General features: G+C 38.2%; 1 protein-coding gene across 2 annotated transcripts in view; it reads left to right on the top strand.

Moving 5' to 3' along the window:
- The first annotated feature begins 4,245 nt into the window (after positions 1-4,245).
- The window catches only part of SPIDR (scaffold protein involved in DNA repair), a 210,789-nt gene continuing 194,161 nt past the window's right edge, over positions 4,246-20,873 (top strand). For both annotated transcript variants that reach the window (XM_060775283.2, XM_060775282.2), the window contains exons 1-5: positions 4,246-4,329; positions 7,247-7,402; positions 8,571-8,640; positions 12,085-12,252; positions 15,911-16,077. In XM_060775283.2, coding sequence (XP_060631266.2) covers positions 4,315-4,329; positions 7,247-7,402; positions 8,571-8,640; positions 12,085-12,252; positions 15,911-16,077 — 576 coding nt within the window. In that variant the 5' untranslated portion in view covers positions 4,246-4,314. The remainder of the gene's footprint in view (positions 4,330-7,246; positions 7,403-8,570; positions 8,641-12,084; positions 12,253-15,910; positions 16,078-20,873) is intronic.

The following is a 20,873-nucleotide window of genomic DNA, read 5'->3' as shown; positions in this document are numbered from 1 at the left end:
AAGCCATTGTTCCGCGGCCTTGTCTCTAGGGCAGCAGAAAATAAGCTTGCCCCCTCCTCCCTATGACTTCCTCTCACGTATGTATACATGGCTATCATGTCTCCTCTCAGCCTTCTCTTCTTCAGGCTAAACATGCCCAGCTCTTTAAGCCGCTCCTCATAGGGCAGTTCTCCAGACCCTTGATCATTTTAGTCGTCCTCCTCTGGACACATTCCAGCTTGTCAATATCTCTCTTCAATTGTGGTGCCCAGAATTGGACACAATATTCCAGGTGTGGTCTGACCAAGGCAGAATAGAGGGGCAGCAATACTTCCCTAGTTGTAGACACTATGCTCCTATTGATGCAGGCCAAAATCACATTGGCTTTTTTTGCTGCCATATGACATTGTTGGCTCATGTTTAACTTGTTGCCCACAAGGACTCCAAGATTTTTTTCACATGTACTGCTCTTGAGCCAGGCGTCCCCCGTTCTGTATCTTTGCATTTTGTTTTTTCTGCCTAAGTGGAGTATCTTGCATTTGTCCCTGTTGAAATTAATTTTGTTAGTTTTGGCCCATCTCTCTAGTCTGTCAAGATCGTTTTGAATCCTGCTCCTGTTCTCTGGAGTATTGGCTATCCGTTCCAATTTCGTGTCATCTGCAAACTTATGATCCTGCCTTCTAACCCTTCATCTAAGTCATTAATAAAGATGTTGAACAGGACTGGGCCCAGGACGGAACCCTGCGGCACTCCACTTGTCACTTCTTTCCAGGATGAAGAGGAAGCATTGGTGAGCACCCTTTTAACCAATTACTGATCCACCTCACCGTAGTTTTGCCTAGCCCACATTGGACTAGTTTCCTTGCCAGAAGGTCATGGGGGACCTTGTCGAAGGTGTAGAGATGTGTTTATTATAAAGTGTTATTTATAATGTGTTTAAACTGTATTTATAATGTTTATTATAAAGTGTTATTTATAATGTGTTTAAAACTGTATTTGTGGTTTACATTTGTTGCCATGGCCTAGCTGTGAGGGATAGGTTGCCATGGTGACAAGACAAGGCAGCAGAGGAGGTGGGCGGAGCTTAAGGAGAAAAAGGTTTGAAAGTGGCAGTTAAGCTCCAGTCCGGTGGATGAGACCCGGGGAAGAGTTCAGAGTCAGTTAGGGCTCTGGGTTGTGAAGCTGTGAGAATTCAGTTAGTTCTTAGGATTTGTGAATATTTCTTCAGCAAGAGAGCTGAAGGTGTTACCTTGTTAGATTGCTTAGGTTAAAGAATCTAACAGAGGGGGTTTAAAGGATCGCCAGTAAGGAAAGACTGGTGATCAGTGGTTTGTTCCGAGTATAGGGCAAACAGTGTGGATATTCACAATAGGGAACTCTGAAGTAGTATAAGCACTTCACTAAAGAAGGAGTTTGTGGAATTGTAACATCAGAAGTCTGAATGTATCTCAAACCAGCCATTTTGTAACATCAAGCCTTGTGCCAAGTTCAAACTCTCAAAACTGCAACAATTACGTTCTGTTAACAATAAAACTTGTTCTCTTTGTATTTCAAACCTGCCTCCTCCATCGCTTTTATGCTTGGTGCATTCCACACTACCAAAGTCACCTCACAACACAACTAAAGATAAACAGAGACATAAACCAGCATCTCTAAACATATTGGTGGCAGCTTAATTGATACCTAAAAGAAGGTTCCTCACAGAATATTGGTGGCATTAAAGAAGATTAATACTTCCTCACATAATTTTGGTGGCATCTAGTGGGATTAGTGCTTCTTTACAGAAGGCCTTACTGAAATCCAGGTACGCTACATCCACGGCATTCCCCACTTCTACACAGCTTGTAACTATTGAAAAAGGAGATCAGATTAGTCTGGCATGACCATGTTGACTATTAGCGATGACAGCATTTGTTTCTAAGTGTTTGCAGACCACTTCCTTAGCAATCTTTTCCAGAATCTTGCCTGGTATCGACGTGAGGCTGACTGGATGGTAATTGTTTGGGTCATCCTTTTTCCCCTTCTTGAAGATTGGGACTACATTGGCCCTCCTCCAGTCTGCTGAAACTTCTCCCGTTCTCCAAGAACTCTCAAAGATGGTTGCCAATGGTTCCGAGATGACTTCCGCTAGTTCCTTCACTACTCTTGGGTGTAGTTGATCTGGCCCTGGGGAACTCATTAAGAGCGGCCAGGTATTCCTGGACGATTTCTTTCCCAATTTGGGGTTGGATGTCCTCCAATCCCTCATCCACTCCATCTTGCTGAGGTTGAAGATGACTTTCTTTTTGTGAGAAGACCGAGGCAAAGAAGGCATTAAGTAGTTCTGCCTTTTCCCTATCCCCTGTCAGCATTGCCCCATCTTCTCCTCGAAGAGGCCCTATCGCCTCCTTGTTCTTCCTTTTTCTACTGACATAAGAAAATACCTTTTTATTGTTTTTAATGTCCCTGGCAATTTTAATGTCAAGGCAGAAACAGGATATAGTTTCCATCCCACAAGTGGGATAAGAAATTACCCGTGGCAGCAACCTTGAAGAAGAGAAGGGGAAATATTAGCAGCAGCTTAACCTGCCATGGAGTCTCTGAGTTCCTCTTCGGAGGTGAGAAAGATTGGATATAAATGCTTGAAATAAAGAGAACAAACCATTAAAACATGCAAAATGGTCTATTTTGAATCTGGGATGTTTTTAAGTTTCTTTGATTAAATTCCGATGTGCAGAGAACTGTATGTATGGTTACTCATTAGTAACTCCCACTGTGTCCAGTATAGATTGCTTTACCCTTGACCATGTCATGGTTCAATGCTATGGAATCATGGGGCTTGTAGTTTGCTGAGGCACTAGCCCTCCTTGGCGGAAAAGGCTGCAGACCTTATAAAACCACAATTCCCAGTAGTCCATAGCACTGAGCCATGGCAATATTACAATAATGTAAAAATGATGCATTAATTCTGCAGTATAGATGAACCCACCCTATGCGGAGTTTCAAGTAAATGAATGGTGTACTAAGTATTGTTGAAGGCTTTCAGGGCCAGAATAATTAGATTGTTGTGAGTTTTCTGGGCTGTATGGCCATGTTCCAGAAGTATTCTCTTGTGCATCTATGGCAGGCATCCTCAGAGGTTGTGAGGTCTGTTGGAAACTAGGAAAATGGGGTTGATATATCTGTGGAATGTCCAGGGTGGGTGAAAGAACTCTTGTGTGTTGGTTGTAAGGTCTGTTGGAAACTAGGAAAATGAGGTTTATATCTGTGGAATGTTGGCAAAAGCTTGGAAACTAGACATTATACCAGCTAAGGAACTTTGTACAGACAAGATATTAGGAATAATAGACTTACATTTTTGTTAAAGAATACTGGCAAAAGTATGAATGAGAAAACTGACAGACTTGAACGTAAGAAAAAACAGAAGCCATTCAAAAACTTTCCCCCCTTTTTTCCACTCTATTTTTTTTGCAATTTTCCTACTTTTCTTCAATTATAATGTTCTCCTATACTTTATTTTTATCTCTTTTTTAACTTTTTATACTTTGTTCATAGAAATAAAAATTATTTTACAAAAAAAAAATCTGTGGAATGTCCAGGGTGGGAGAAATAACTCTTATCTGTTTGAGGTAGGTGTGAATGTTAAAATTGGCCATCTTGATTAGCATTTAATGGCCTGGCAGTTTCAAGGTCTGGCTTCTTACTGTCCAGGAAAGGGGAGGGAATCCTTTGCTGGGAAGTGATTAGCTGGCCCAGATTGTTTGAAATTCCCGTTTTTGAGCATTGTTCTTTATTTACGGTTATAATTTTAGAGTTTTACACCTATCTCAATCAGACAAGAATTATTTCTCCCACCTTGGACTTTCCATAGATATATAAACCCAATTTTCCTAGTTTCCAACCTCAGAGGAAGCCTGCCATAGATGCAGGCGAAACGTCAGGAGAGAATGCTTCTGGAACATGGCCTGGAAAAACTCACAACAACCCGAATGGTGTATTGTTTACAAAACCAAGAGCCTCCCTTCTCCACGCATGCGCACCAAATGGGCAGCGCCGGGGATTGGAAGGCCGGCTTTTAGCGTACGCGGGCCCCCTAGTGGCCGGCAGCGGAGAGGCGCAACCAGAGGTGCTTCCAATTCACTCCTTCCGCCGGGAACCACTTTTCCTCGGCCAATCAGGGGCTCCGCTGACGAAACGGCGCCAAGCTGGAAGGCGTGGGGGCGTGGCTTCAGGCCTGTTGCAAAAAAGAAGGCGTTCCTCGCCATCTGATTGGTGGAGCCGAGGGTTCTGTTTTCCCCCCTCCCTGCGCGTCCCAAGTCACGTGATCCCTGGAAAGTTTTCATATGAGAAGGGAAGATGCTCCCCAAGAAGGTAATTGGGAAAGTGGGGAGCATGCGAGGAAGAGTGGGTGCTCAGTATTATAATAGCATTTCTTGGGTTTTATTCTCTCTTTCTCTTTGTCCAGAAATTGGCCTTTTGGTGGGATGTGCAGACTGAAAGAAAAGCACTCTGTACATGCCCAGAGGCGCCCAGTCTTCCAGTCATGAACAGTGTGTCCACATTGTCGAATTAATACAGCTTAACACCATTTTAATTGCCCTGCCTCCGTGCTGTGGAATCCAGGGATGTGTAGTTTGGTGAGGGCAGCAGCACTCTTTGGCAGTCCTTGTAAAACTACAAAGATTCCATAGCATTGAACCATGGCAGCCAAAGTAGTGTAAAACTGTATTAATTTAACAATGTAGATGCACACTTACAACTCTACAGGATTCAATAGCATTGAGCCTTAACAGTCAAAGTGATGTCAAACTGCATTAATTTAACAATGAAGATGCACACTTAGTTGCAGAGATTGGGGGTAGGTTGGGATGGACAGAGTGTGAAAGAAAAGCACTCTGTACATGCCCAGAGACACCTGCCATCCACTCTTTGTTGGTGTGCTGCAATAGACTAATCCACTGTTCAGATATTCCCCTTGGGGACAAAAGGGCCAATCCACATTGGAGAATGGATTTAGTTATTCATCACATAACGATTGTATTCCTCTCAGTACATAACAGTGTGTTAATACTGAATTTATTTTATGAACAGTAGTCATTATGTGAAGAAAACACCCACAAACAAGAAGAAAATGTTGGTATAGTTGGAAGGGGACAACTTCAGAATAGCCCCCAAAGGAGTCCGAATACTCCCACCTCAATATTTTGATGCTGTTGGTTAACTACTAAAGGCTGATTAGGTATCTTATTTAGTGCCACATTTTATGTTTTCATTGTAAACGGCTTTAGACATGGTTTTGTGGGGAATTCATTTCTCATTTTTTATGAAGAAATAAAACTGGTGGGTGATAGTTATTTGAATTGCTACAGGGATAATTTATGAAGCTTTAATCTGCATTGCCATAAAACGGGTCTTCACGCACAGGAAACTATATAGTTTCTCTGGACCATTTATTTTAACTCTTTTGTCAACAGTTTGGTGTTTTCCAAATTACTGCTTTAATTGGTTCATAAGGTAACTGGGAGGGAAAAAATAGGGTGCGTACGTACTGTACAATTTAATGCAATTTGACACCACTTTAACTGCATTTGACAATGACTACTCTGTCCTACTGAAGAGCTATATTTCTATATTTTAATACTCTCCAATTTTATATTTTTATACATACTTCAACCATTAATGTGTTATTTATTATGCCAATTTGTTAATTTGTTTTAGTTAGTGTTTGATTTGTTTATTTTTAATTGTTTGCTTTAATGTATTTTGTGTTATTGTATACAACACTGAATGTTTGCCATTTTTTGCCTTTGGAGGCCACCCTGAGTTCCTCTGGGGCGGGTCAATATCATCATCATCATCACCATTATTATTAATATACACTACAGAATTAATGCAGTTTGATACCACTTTTAACCTCCATGGCTCAATTTTATGGAATTCTGGGAGTTGTAGTTTTAAAAAGTAATTTACCTTTTCTGCTAAAGAGTGCTACAACTCTCAGGACTCCATAGCATTGGAGGTTAAAAGTGGTATCAAATTGCATTAATTCTGCAGTGTAGATGCACCTATGGAAGCCACAAACATAACAGCTTTTATTTGGGTTTTGCTTTAATTATTATTGGTTTAGAAACAAATATAAAATTAGGAATAACTATTAATCATCTCACCTCTTCGGATATCTAGGACAAGTGGATCGTATCTCAGCATCTACTGGTAGATCTCTGGACCATTAATGATAACACTGTTCAACAGAGAAAAGTTGCGGGCCTGAAAATAGTTGTTCTTTTATGATTTTGGGGTGCTGAAAATGAAAATGACATTTAAAAATGTATATTGGCTCTAGTTTTTATGATATAAGCAATCACGTGACCACGTATGGTTGAAAAAATGCATGTTGCAACTTACACTATGGTAGATTCTAGAATATTCTAGAAAGCTTGATGACGCAGTATTAGTGCCGTGTGCAAAAGCCAGAAAGCCCTATATAAGGCTAGACTTTTGAACGGTGAGGGTCAGTCAGTTGAAGACTGAGACAGTATTGTTAAACATCGTTTTACATTGTTCTTTTTACTGTAGTTATGCCTCGCACATGTGTAAATAAAGCACTATGGAAAAAAGATATCAAGGTAAATGGACTCCGTCAATGCTGTCAGACTACTGCTGGAGCATTGTAAGAGACAATCCTTTCCTTGAATACAAAAGAAAAGTCAAGAGAAGCAAACAGGATATAAACTAAAGTCACGATTAAAGCGACATTTAAACTTTCAGACTTTTCAACAACATTAGGCCTACTAATATAGTTTCTTTCTGCACAAACATAAACAATAGACTAATTAAATAAATATTTCTCATGTATAAACTATTGGCAATATAATTTGACTAAAATTTAGTAAATATTCACGGTTTATATACATGCAGTAAGGTTAGGCGCATTATCATAATATTAACGAATTACCTATTGTGGAGAAAATTGAAATAGCTGTTGCATAAAAACCAGAGCCAATTAACACATTTAATTATTATATTTGAATTCAGCATGTTAAATTTATTAAGAATTGGCACATTTCGTTTCCGCAACTGAGAAAAACTGAAAATTTGTAGAACAGTGTAATTCACTTAAATGACTCCTTGTTGTTTTTATTACTGGTGACAGCTGTACTACTGGTGACAGATTGTGTTCAAATGAAGAAAATTGGGAATTGACTGTTGTATGTTTACATTCCTTGCATTACCAAATTATAAAAATTAACACAAATGAAGGAAATAAATCAGTAATTTTTATTTATAGAGAAAACGAAGGCGTTGCACAGAATTCGCCTCTTTCCCGGATGAGGGGTCTACAGAGGAAGGGAGGAGAAATGCAGGTGCACCAGTGGCTGCCGCATCCATTTCAGGCGCGTGGCTTCGTTGTGGTGATGGGTTTCAGGCAGCTTCTTCACTGGAGGTAAACTGCATCCATTAGTTTTCTTCACTTATATGCAATGAGTCCTCCATATATACAGATTGGTCCTGGGACCAAACTAAGCAGATACAAAGGGCCGTCTATACTGTCTTTCTCTCTATAACTGGGAATCAAGGTGGCTGTACTTTTGTATGTGTGGATTTGCCATACCAGTTATGGATTTTCTCTATTTCTGAATAGGTGAACCTTACCAGTTAAAGTTTCTAATGTATAATATGGTAATAATATTTCACACTGATTCAGAACCATGGCTACACTTCGGTCAAGCCAGTGTTCTGCAAGCCCAGCAACCCCTTTATTTTGCCATTTCCAACAGAGCAACGTAGGTTTTTTTGCTTTGAATTTTGGCCAGATATAATCAAGTATTTGAAATTTTGCTTGCATTTATTATTCTCAGTATTTCCAGTCTGTTGGTATACAGGACAAAGCATAGCACATATATGCAGGTTGAACACCCCTTATCCAAATTGCTTGGGACCAAAAGTGTTTTGAATTTCAAATTTTTAATTTTTGTTTTTTGGATTGTGGGATATTTTTACTTGCATATATGCATCTAGTCAGATATTTTTTGAGATGGGACCTAATCTTAAAAGATAAATGTTTATTTATATTTTATATGTACCTTATATTCATAGTCTGTAATTTTGTACAATGTTTTAAATTTGTTTTTGCAACAAAAAAAGTTGCTTACATTGAACCATAAGAAAGCAAAGGTGTCACCGGTGTGGACACTTTTAAATTTTGGGGTATTTTTGATTTTGAAATCCTGAATAAAGGATGCTCAATCTATACTTTGTCTCCATGTTTATTGTTGTGTATTGATTTATTTCATGTATTTTAAAAATATATCTTTAAGCCCCTTTTGGGATTATATGGTATAAATTATAGTTTCAGGTCCAGTTCTATATGATTTTGTTCAGATCTAATTCCCATTGATGAAGCTTACTCCCAAGTAAGTGTATAAATTAACAGCCTTGACAAGGCAAACAAATACAATATATGCAGCTAACAAAGAATAGTTTTTGTTGTGAGTCACCTCGAGTATGTTGTGAACTGCCGCGAGTCCCATGGGAGACAAATAAAGATTATTATTAATTTTTTTGTTAGTGATTATTCATTTTCTGTTCATAATTTGTTTCTCTTAAAACAGACTAAAGAATCTTCTGAGAAAACATCTAGAGCGAAAAAATGCTTTGCCTCATTGCTCAGCTTGGTTGAAGGTATAACAGATATTGTATCATTTTACTTCAGTATTATTATTGTTATCATTTATTTACATAGTGAGCATTTGTTTCTTTTTATTTATAAAACATGTTTAGCAAATTGCAACTATATTGTTTTACAGTATACAATAGTTGCATAATTCAAGATACAAATGCTCTTGAATTCTGCAGAGCGACTTCAGTATTTCTGTATCCTGGCAAAAATTGAAGTTTCTGGGCACGAGGTGAGGAAGGTACCCATTTCTGTAGTACCAGTTAAAGGATTGAATTTAGATAAAGAAGTGCACTACACAGCCTAAGTGAATGTGTTCCGATGGAGTTGCTTGTGTTTAAATATGAAAACAATGTGCAAGGCTGTTCAGAATATCATAACATGCATGAGGTATGAATATGCAAAGCTATCAAGTAAATGTTAGACATATCCATTATTATATAGCATAATATACAGCCTGTTGTACAGTTTAAGATCTCATTTTTGAGTCTTCATTTTTGAAAAAAAAATGAGCCCAGCAATTCTGTTTGGATGCCATGTGAATTTATAAGGTTGTGAGGTATAGTTTGGAGGCTCTGGCTTCCATTTTTTGTCAGCTGTGGCTTGTGATGTTTTGATCCTTATCAGCTGTGGTAAATCTGAATTGTGGCTTGCTTAAAACAATGAACCTGTTTGTTTCTGCAAACAACGGTCAGGAGTAATTGTAGTTTACAGTGTAGACCCACACTACACACAATTGTGGTTAATGAAATGGAAGCAAAATATTGCATCCTCTTTGAAGAGAGGAGACATGCCGAAACTCAAAAAGGTGTCTGTGTCACTTTGTGGCAGGTTTTCTCTGGCTCTTGGGAGTAGATTTATTTAGCTGCAGCATTGCTCATTATAAGACAACTAGGAGCTGTAAAAGATTATAGGTAGGTAAAGGTTTTCCCCTGACATTAAGTCCAGTCGTGTCTGACTCGGAGGGTTGGTGCTCATCTCCATTTCTAAGCCGAAGAGCCGGCATTGTCCATAGGCACCTCCAAGGTCATGTGGCCAGAATGACTGCATGGAGCGCTGTTACCTTCCTATCAGAGCAGTACCTATTGATCTACTCACATTTGCATGTTTCGAACTGCTAGGTTGGCAGAAGCTGGGGCTAATAGCGGGAGCTCACACCGCTCCCCTGATTTAAACCGGCAACCTTTCGGTCAACAAGTTCAGCAGCTCAGCGCTTTTACCCACTGTGCTAGGTTATAGAAAAGACCAAAATCCATGCTCCAAAATATATATCTCCCCCCCCCCCCCGAAAGTCTTTATAGGTCCCACAACATCCTCCAACGCTTTTCGGTGGTTCGCTTCTGGCTCGAGTGTAGTAAAAATACAAGGGTTGTTATGATCCATGATTGCATGGAGCCTGTTGGCGCATTAGGTTAAACACTTGTGCTGGCAGAACTGCTGACTGAAAGGTTGGCAGTTCAAATCCGGGCAGTGGGGTTAGCTTCTGTCTGTCAGCTCCAGCTTCCCATGCGGGGATATGAGAGAAGCCTTCCACAGGATGGTAAAATATCTGGGCACCTCCTGGGCAAAGTCTTTGCAGACAGCCAATTCCCTCACACCAGATGTGACTTGCAGTTCCTCAAGTCACTCCTGACACTCAAAAAATCCATAATTTCAGATATCCACAGAAGGTCCTGGAAGGTATCCCCTGTGGATACAGGGGCCGTACTGTACATAAAACCAAATAGTCTGCAAACCCTGATAAATGAAACTGGAAACAGTGGTTATTGAATTCATGGATAAGTGGTCATTCAAAAATAAATTATTGAAAATGCACCACCATGTGTTGGTGATACTTCTTGACCTTTCAGTGCTCTCTAAATAGACTACAGGCAATCCCTGGGTTACAAACATACAACTTATAAGTGGCTCACTGTTTTTTGAATTGTTTTTTAGTTATTTTTTATTTTATAAAAAGGTTAACTATTATATAGACATATACAAAACATAAATGGGGGGGATGTATAGTCATAAGAATGATGACTTATAGTTAAGAATGGGGGTGAGACAACAGGAAGTGAGAGAAATCTACTCATTGGAAGGGAAATTCACTCCTAGAAGTTATCATGGGGAAAAGGTGTCTCCACTTAAGCTCTATCACCAATCCTTGTTTCTGCAATAAGCCAAATTTTTGAAAATCCAGTTCTCACAGGGACAGAAAGTGAGGTGAAATCTTCTGAACAGGGGCAGAGACAGCAAAACAAACACCACAGGGGTGTTAACCCTTCCCTATGCTATCCAAAGCTTGCTTGCTTCCTCTCTCTCTCTCTCTCTCTCTCTCTCTCTCTCTCTACACACACACACACACACACACACACGGGTTGAATGAAAAGTAATGCCTCCGCCTTCGTTACTCTTCAACAGATGGCAGTACAGGTATGCGGCAGGTACTGGCTTGTTCAGTAGACTCTCCTCTATAGTTCCATTTTGGTGGGAAGCATTAGCATTTAATGTTTGTGTTGTTAAGATGCGAAGTATGGAACCCTGCGCAGACAGTTGGACAATGTGACAAGCAGCGTGCAGTCATTGAATTCTTGACAGCAGAAGGTGTCACCCCAAAGGAGATTCATCAGAGAATGCAAGCTGTTTATGGTGATTGTGTTGGGTGAGTAAGTTTAAAGATGTTGAGGTGGGAACATCTGACTTGCGTGACAAACAAAGAGTTGGATGTCCTGTAACAACAACCAACGAGTTTCACAAGCAAAAGGTTGACATTCAGGATGATCACTCAGAGAGAAATTTTAAGCATAATCGGCATTTCACAAGAATGTGTGGGTCACATTATTGCTTTGCTAGGCTATCAGAAGATCTGTGCACGATGGGTTGCAGAAACAGAGTGTTGACTTCTTCCGTGATGGCTTCAGAAAACTTGTTCATTGTTGGCAGAAATGTATCTAATTGTCTGGTAATTATGTTGAAAAGTGAAAAGAGCACATTTTAAGGATTATTTCTCCATTTGATTTATTAAAATATTCCCATCTAAACCCAAGTAACAAAGGTGGAGGCATTACTTTTCATTCAACCCTCGTATATGGATGACTGGAGTTACACTTAAAAATGTCATCTTAAGAACAAACCTACAGAAAATTGCTTGTTCACAACTTGAAGACTGCCTGTGTAATCTTTTGGCTTTCAGAAGTACAGCCTATAAGTAGGTCTAGTCCTAGGCATTTATTCAAGTTACTTCATTTCAAATGAAATTAGAGATCTCTTTTTTAGAGGTTAACTTTGAGCCATGAAAATTCACTGTTAAAAATTAAATTGTGAAGATGTGATGTTAAAATTTAGGTTTCTGCTAAATTTCAGTGCTCATGTGTAACACACATCGAGTCATCATTGTCCAAAGTAAGTTGAATCTCGGCTGCTCTGGTATAGTAATGTGTAAAGTATTTGCATCCTCTCTTCCACAGGAATTTCTAAAAGTGAGAAATCAAGTGAATGCACCGACATTGTATGGAGTTCCAGTGGGAGTGAGGTCTCAGATGATGAAAACAGGGCAGTGACTTCAAGGTTCCCATGTCTTCAGGCAGAAAAATATAGAAAATACGATTTTATCTTCAAGGATGAATGTAGTGAAGGTGAGTCTCTTTTCATAGGCCTGTGATATAAAATGTGAAAGAGATGGTTGTTTAAGGTGATATTCTTTAGCAACCTTTTTCACTTGTTTTCTTTTGAGTAGTTTTCGTTTGCCATCTCCAATGCTGAGATATCCCTATTATAAAAATAATTATATATTAAAGAATATGAAAATGACACAGTTTTTGAGTTTGTGTAACAGGGCTACTCTTCTTATAATTCGTGTTAACTTAGTGAAAATTGCACAATGAAGGACTGGAATTATTTTTAAAATGAGAGAAGCTAACTTTATTGAAGGCAAATAGGATCTGATTGGACAAAGTACAAATACAGTGAAATAATGAAAGTAGTGAAAATAATAGAAATGAAATAAAAATAACTGTATCTAAGTCCATATCTCTTTCTTTATTGGATTAGTTTGCTGACTTTCTCCCCAAAAGTGGGAGATGATTTTGACCAGGATTGTACAAAAATAAAGCTAAAACCCAACAAAAGCAAATATTAAAACATGGTTGAATTAAAAACAGGGTCTAAATCAGGGGTCCTCAAACTAAGGCCCGGGGGCCGGATACGGCCCTCCAAGGTCATTTACCCGGCCCTCACTCAGGGTCAACCTAAGTCTGAAACGACTTTAAAACACACAACAACAACAACAATCCTATCTCATCAGCCAAAAGCAGGCCCACACTTCCCATTGAAATACTAATAAGTTTATATTTGTTAAAATTCTTCTTCATTTTAATAATGTTTTAAAGTGTTTTTTGCACTACAAATAAGATATATGCAGTGTGCATAGGAATTAATTCATGTTTTCTGTCAAATTATAATCTGGCCCTCCAACAGTTTGAGGGACTGTGACCTGGCCCTCTGTTTAAAAGGTTTGAGGACCCCTGGTCTAAATCAACCAAAACCACAATTTGAAACATATTGTTAGCAAGAAATGTAATTTGGAAAGTCTAGACTAGGACTTCTTAAATGTTTTGCACCGTTTTTTTGCCCAATAAATGTTTACCCGACTCCAGATATATAGTTATTTAAAATAACTGGCACTGTTCTGTTTATAGAGAAAGTGAAAGAATTTAAATGTATATACTGTCTATACTCAAGTATAAACTGACCCAAATATAAACCAAGGCACCTAATTTTACCGCAAAAACCTGGGAAAACTTATTGATTCGAGTATAAGCTGAGGGTGGGAAATGCAGCAGCTACTGGTAAATTTCAAAGCAAAAATAGATACCAATAAAATTACATTAATTCAGATATCAGTAGGTTAAATGTTTTTGAATATTTATCTTAAACTGTAATGTAAGAGAAGACTGTTAAATTAAACCATTATTCTAACCTTCTTCAATGTAAATGTGCTTACATATAACCACCATAGTTTATTTTAATTGTACATTTTGGGGAAAATGCTGTATGTATATGAATAAGGAAAAATGGGAGAGACTGGTGCCAAGAGAGGAGGAGAGGAAGGAGCATGTTGCGCGAGAGAGGAGGAGAGGGAGGAGAGCTGGGTAGCTGTACCCTTCTTTCAGTCTCATGCCTTCCTGCCAGGACCCTCACCCGAGGCTTTTTCAGCCTTAAAAAAGGGCTAAAAACTAGATAGTTTATGTATGGCCATTTCGATAAAGATTGTTGGAAACAATTGAAAAGCAGGATAGCAAATAAAGAACAACACAGAGAAAACAGAGGAATACCAGGCAAGAGACAAATCAGGACCAGCTAATACTTTCTAACAAAGGATTCCCCAAGCTAGGAAGCAGCCAGACTTTGAAGCTGCAAGGTTATTGAATGCAAATCAAGGACGTCAGTTGCAACATTCACACTTGCCTCAAACAGACAAGAGTTATTTTTCCCATCCTGGACATTCTACAGATATAAACCCCCACTTGCCTAGTTTCCAACAGACCTGCCTGCCATAGATGTGGGTGAAATGTCAAGAGAGAATGCTTCTAGAACGTGGCCATACAGCCCAGGAAACTCACAACAACCCATTGCTGAAAACATTTAATATGTAGTTGTCTCAGTATCTCAGTGCATGTAACTGTTTTCGTTCATGAGCAGCAATTAAAGATACGTATTGCATGCATGCATGCAAGTTTAATACATGCAATGCTAATTCTTGGTTTAGTGTTGTGAGAGTCCCCATCCAATATGTGAAGATGCTCCTATTTCCTGTATGGTAATTTTTCAAGCTCTTTTGTTGTTTCTATCATAAGCTCTAGATGGCGATCTTTCGCCAGCAGAGAATCCCAACATTTGTTTATTTGGTAAATGTTAGAATAGATGAACTGGGTCAGACTGAACTTTTGGTAATTTCCTGCTGTTCTTAATCAGATGGAAATTATTCTCATTTTTCAGATAATTGGCTATTGTTTGTCTGAGGAAAAATGTATAAACATGTCAACAACCACTTCCTTAAATATCTACAAACCTCAAGCAATTGGATTGTATCACCTTATTACTTAAATAGGACTTTTTAAAAATTCTGTTTTTGTAATAGGGTTCTTATTGTCCAACTTAATTTGAAATCTCTGAAGACTTCTCTTTGTTTTTATGTAGACGTTTATGTCATTGAACTGAAGTTGTTGCTGATGTTTCATAGCTGGGGGTTTCTTTGAAAAAGGCCATTTTAAGTAACTGAGTGGATACATATTATAAAGGTATTAAAAAGCCTTTAATATCTGCGAATCCTTTTTTCCACAGAAAACCAAATTTTCCAAACTCAAGTTCTCACAGGGATAGAAAGTGAGGTGAAATCTTCTGAATAGGGGCAGGGGCAACAAAAAAATGCTACAAAGATGTTATCCCTTCCCTATGCTAGCCAAAGCTTATATATGATATGATATGTATGGCTGGAGTTGCATTTGAAATGTACCTTTTCTGACTTACATACAAAGTCAGCTTAACAAAAAACCCTAACTATCTTGTCTGTAATTTGGGGACTGCCTTTATATCTATTCAGTTCTGAGGTCTATTCTTAGCTAGCACTAGTGCTCAATAGGTACAGTGAATGTATAAGCCTAGATATTGTTATTACTATTACTATTATTTTATACACAACAAGATTAGAACACAGCAAACAAGATCACTGTGCTGGCTTTTGGGGGACTCAAGGCTGACCTGAGTCCCCTTTGGGGTGAAAATGGTGGGGTACAAGTATGGGAAATAAATGAATTTGCATTCAATCACACATTGGACCCTTCCCAAGTGTCTAGGACTGTGTGATGTATCAGTGAATAATGCATACAGATTCGAGTAGGGTGGCCTTTTGCAGCTGACAGATGGTAATTTTGTCAGTGCCAATTGTTTTCAGTGCAGGCCAAGGTCTTTAGGCACTGCACCCAGTGTGTCCATTACCACTAGGACCACCTTCACTCGCTTGTGCCAGAGTCTTTGCAGTTCAGTCTTTAAATCCTTGTATAAATCCTGGACTGTAAGCTTTTCCAGTTACTTCTTATCAATTCTGCTGTCACCTGGGATTGCAACATTGACGATCCATACTTTGTTTTTTTCCACAATCGTGAGGTCAGGGATATTATTATTATCATCATCATTATTATTATGTGTTTTACAGTATAACTGAAATCATGGAGCAGTATTTCGGTGAAGTACCGGCATTACAAAAGAGTGACCTAATATTTCTTTCCCTTTCAGACGAACCACAAGTAATTGACTGGGAGAATGATAGTGATTATGAGGAACATGATAAACAGCACAGTGGTTCAAAAATGGATGCCGTTTCTTTGGACATATCAGACTCTGATTCCTCTATGAGCAGTAATTTTTTCCTAGATGTAAAGAAGGAAGATGAACCTAAAATGGTAAGAAATTGTTCTTGATGGGAAATCATTTCAGCATTAGAACATGCCCAACTTTTCTGATTATTGCTGGAGAAATTGGGATTATCAGTGTTTGGGGTAAATAAGAATAAAGTTTATTTAAATATTTCCTATTCTGGGATTATTTCAGAAACTCATTGCTTTCTGGTTACAACAGTTTTTGTTCCTTAAGATAATGGTAAGTCACCTTTTAAAGTGAAATCTTCCAAAGGTAATGAATAATGGTGTGAAGAACAATATCAATCTAAGGAAAAGTAGCCAAGACAATGATAAAATCAAAATTTCCAGATAAAATCAGATAGGGCTGTATATATACCATGGCTTTGAATGAAGCCTTTAACTTAATTCTAGACTCAAGTAAGGAGGTAAATTTTAAGGTCGTCAAGAAAGCTTGTGAAGTTTCATACAAAAAAGGATTATTCTTGACAGTAAGAGTAGTTTGACAATGGAACTAGTTGGTGGAGTCTCCTTCTTTGGATGTCTCCCTCCAGATATCTTCTGAGAATGCTTTAGTTGGAGATCGTGCATTGAATAGAGTTTGGGACTTGATGACCCATAAGCCCATTCCAACACTATAGTTCTCTGATTCTTTAACCATGTTTTGTTGAGCTGAAGCTTTTTGGTATCTAAATGTGAGACCATCAAGTAACATTATTTTGTTTCTGCACATTTTCTGTTTTTATTTGGGGGGTTTTCTGCAATCCATTCCTAATTTTCTTCATTTGAATAGAACCTTATAGTTTTCACCAGTATTAAACAACAGGGAGTTGTTTTAGTGAATTACAACTGACCACGTAATTCAGTAAATTACTAACTTACCCCTGCCCCCACTGATGGTGCAGTGGGTTAAACCACTGAGCTGCTGAAATTACTGACCAAAAGGTTGGCAGTTCGCATCAGGAGAGCAGGGTGAGCTCCCGCCATTAGCCCCAGCTTCTGCCAACCTAGCAGTTTGAAAACATGCAAATGTGAGTAGATCAATCAGTACCACTTCTGTGGGAAGGTAGCCGCACTCCATGCAGTCTTTCTGGCCACATGACCTTGGAGGTGTCTATGGACAATGCTGGCTCTTTGGCTTCGAAATGGAGATAAGCACCACCCCCAGAGTCGGACATGACTAGACTTAATGTTAGGGGAAACCTTTACCTTACTATAGTGAAAAGATTGGTAGAATTTTAGTAGTTGCGTTTTCAAATGTGCAGTATGGATGGCTTGAGTCTTTCATAAGCATCAGATTCAATGTCTATATTTACTGGTTTGAGAGAGAGAGAGAGAGAGAGAGAGAGAGAGAGAGGCTAGCTTTTCGTTTGTTTCCATGGTTTTTGTAGAGCTTCCAGTAGAGGGAGGTAAAACCCAACTTTTAGGAACAGGACTTTGAGTTGGAAACTACAGTGAAAGCTGGGTGTTGAAGTGGATATTGTCACGTTATTTGGTGTTCTGCTCTGTTAATGACATTTTGGTAATATAAACGGATTAAGTTGACAAAAGAATCTCTGAACATTTCATAATATTTGCTTCATGAACCAGGGAGATATCATACGTAGGGGGTGCGTAATACATGTGTGCAGATGCTTTGGCAATTTCCTTAAAGAGTTCATGTTATAAGTTAAACCCTATGTCAAGAACTATAAATGTACCTGAAATTATTTTAAAAAAACTGTAAGCTAATATTACATACATTAACTTACAGTTTTAACGTCTCTTACAATGTTGCTTGTTTTTACAAATATTTTCATAGTTCCCCAGTCCTCCTTTTCCTCTGCTTGACTGGAAACTTTTTAGCGGCATCAGTATTGGGTAATGGTGGAAGGTAGCTGCAGAAACACTATGTTGGTTTGCAGTACATAATTTAGTAGAGCTCGGAAAACTGGGAAATAATGCATTTATCCTCCAGCTAACTCAAGTGGTGTGTGGCAGCTTACATAGGTAAAATATCTTACCAAATGTGAGTGAATAGCAAAACAGAGAGAAAAGAGGGGAGAAGAAAAACTTGCTTCAACAGCAGATCTTATGAAATGTTATGAAATGTTCAGAGTGTGTTAAAAGAAGAAGCCTAGCTCTATAAATCTGGCCACAAAAATGAAAATCATAAAAAACTGGAGGCTAGTGAAACACAAAGGCAGCCTTCGATGTGTTTTGTAAAAGCCTTTAACTGATCACGACAAGTTTCAAAACATTTTAATATGTTGTTAATTTTGAGCAAACATTTGCTGAGGCACGTCAAAATGCTTTTTCTTTTTTGGTGATATAGGAGCCTGTGCCTATTCTGTAATAGCTACCCGTAGTTTAGTACTGTTATAGGTGTATCTTCTTTCTCTCTGACCAGCTTCTGCTGAATAAATTACCTTCTCATTTTTGGCAAGACATGAGTCTTGTTTGTGTGCTCACTTTTGACTCTGCAGATGCCAAATTGATGCATGGCTAGGCTGAAAGGGGAGGGTCATCAATCATATTGAGGGTAGTAAACATGGCCATGGAGGCCAATAAATACTAGGAGCTGTATGTTCTATATCAGAAGGAAATACAAAACCATCTCTTGAGTATTCCATGCCTAAGAAAACCCTAGGAAATTCTTGGGATCACCATACATTAACAACTTGCTTGAAAGCACTTGAACACACAAACACACAAAGGATGCTAGCTAGAGCCACAAGATAAGGTGAAACTAGTGTCCTGTTTACAACATAGACTCCTTTACAAGTTCAGAAGTTAGTGCCTTAAGATTGTTGTTGCATTTGAACTAATGAGCCATGGGTTGTGTTTACCTTCTGAATCTGTATTACTAACTGTATTTCGAAGGGAATTTATAGTCTTTTTTTGGAGCACGAGTTTAAGCCATGGCTTCCTTCACACAATAAAGGAACTAAATACAATTCAGGAGAGGGAGGAGATAGTGTGTGAACTTGAAGCTTGATTATGCAGTGTTGAACCACTAGTCCAGAGCTTTCCAAACTTTGTCGCAATGCATTAGTGTGCGGGCTGGAGTGTGTAGCCATATCATACAAATGTAACTACTGCATCTATGTAAAATCATATATTTTTAAAGGTTTCATGAGATATATTGTGTACACATACATTTTGTTTTTACAGTTTATGCATGTGTCCGTATCTCTTATAAGGGGTTGATGTAGCATTGTGTTTACTTATGAAACAGTATTTCTGTGTTGCAAAATGATGCATGTCTAAAACATGTGTCGCCAACAGGAAATTTTTGGAAGTCTCTGCACTGAACTGTCAACTTTGCAGAATATATGAATATAGTTATACAGTTAGCTCTCCATATTTTCTGGGGTTAGAGGCACAGGACCGCTGCAAAAGCAAAAAACCACAAATTATAAAAATGCTGGGTTTTTTAACCTGAGAGAACTCCTCTCTAGAAATATTTACTTTCTCTAGCATGACTTTATGTCAACATCAGAGGGATTATACTGGAGGACCCACAGATTCCCAGACAGGTATTTTGTCTAAGAGGCTCTAAGCTCTCCAGCAAGACTCTGTGATCAGCTTTCAGCAGAAGTTGACCATGGAGTCGCACTAAAGAATCCAGAGAATATTTTAATCAAACCCGTGAATAATCAAATTTCAAAAAGTCAAATCAACAAATGTGGAGGGCCTACTATAGTTTTAATTTTATTCTGGAAATAAGAATATCCGCATGGCTGTTATATGTTTATACATATCTAGAATTTCTGGAGAGAGAAAAAAACGATAAGTGGGAATTGTGATTTGCAGTCTGCTATTAATTCTTCCTTGTATGCACCTGATTCTTCATCCTGAACCCAAATCGTAGCAACACAATCCAAAACAAAATCTCTTTGCAGATATCATCTAAATGATGTGTCCTGTTATGGGAATTTCCAAATAAGAGGCTTGTCTAAGTCATTAAACTTTATGTTGAGTGGTGACTCATGTGGCGTGGAAGATTACTGCCATAATAATTATCAATTGTTACATATTGTATATACTTTATTTCAATGCCAAAGGCATGAGGCATGGCACAGTGTTAAGAATGTACTCACTTTATGTATACAAACTGACACATAGTCACCTGCTGGATGGAAATCTTTTGACATGTGTGGAAAAATACTTAGTTTAAAATAGTATTTAAATAGTTAAAACCAAAAGCAATTACCTTGTTTCACTCGTAAATATAAAATCATGTCAGAGAACAATGTAACATTTTGGTAGACGCTGTCTTAAATCTACAAACCATGCATATATTTAGAAATGAAACTCTTGATATTGGCACATATCTAAGAAACTTGCATTGAGAAAATTAGTTCTTCATGAAATCCATTTTTGATCAAGAAGCAAGTGTGCAGAATTAGGTTGTTTTCTGTCTCCCAAATGAGTTCAGTTTGGGAAATGAATGATAAATACGAGAAAATGAAAAACAAACATCTTGCTTTATTTTCTAAAAGGTAATAAATAATCTTGACAGGCTAATCCAGTAACAAACACTTTTATTTGTACTCCAGTTTATTAGCTTGGAAATACGATGTATCCTTTGAGTAAAATAAAGGACCCCGAAACTATATCCCTTATTGATTCATGTAGTTGTGATGTTAGCCATTATAGTGCACATATTCAGATTTTTAAAGCTTTCTCTTTTATAAAAAGTTCCATATCCAGGCTTGTTAAGAAAGTGTTATTCATTGTTTGAATTGTAACAGGAAAACATAGCTTGAATTGTAACAAGAAAACATAGCTAACTTTCTGGTCTGTGTGGATAAGGAGCAACATGGATATGTGCAAGTCCTGGAAACTCATTCATATTA

The sequence above is a fragment of the Anolis sagrei genome, chromosome 4, assembly GCF_037176765.1.
Source record: "Anolis sagrei isolate rAnoSag1 chromosome 4, rAnoSag1.mat, whole genome shotgun sequence".
NCBI lineage: Eukaryota > Metazoa > Chordata > Lepidosauria > Squamata > Dactyloidae > Anolis > Anolis sagrei.
This window is presented reverse-complemented; position numbering and strand designations above follow the sequence as displayed.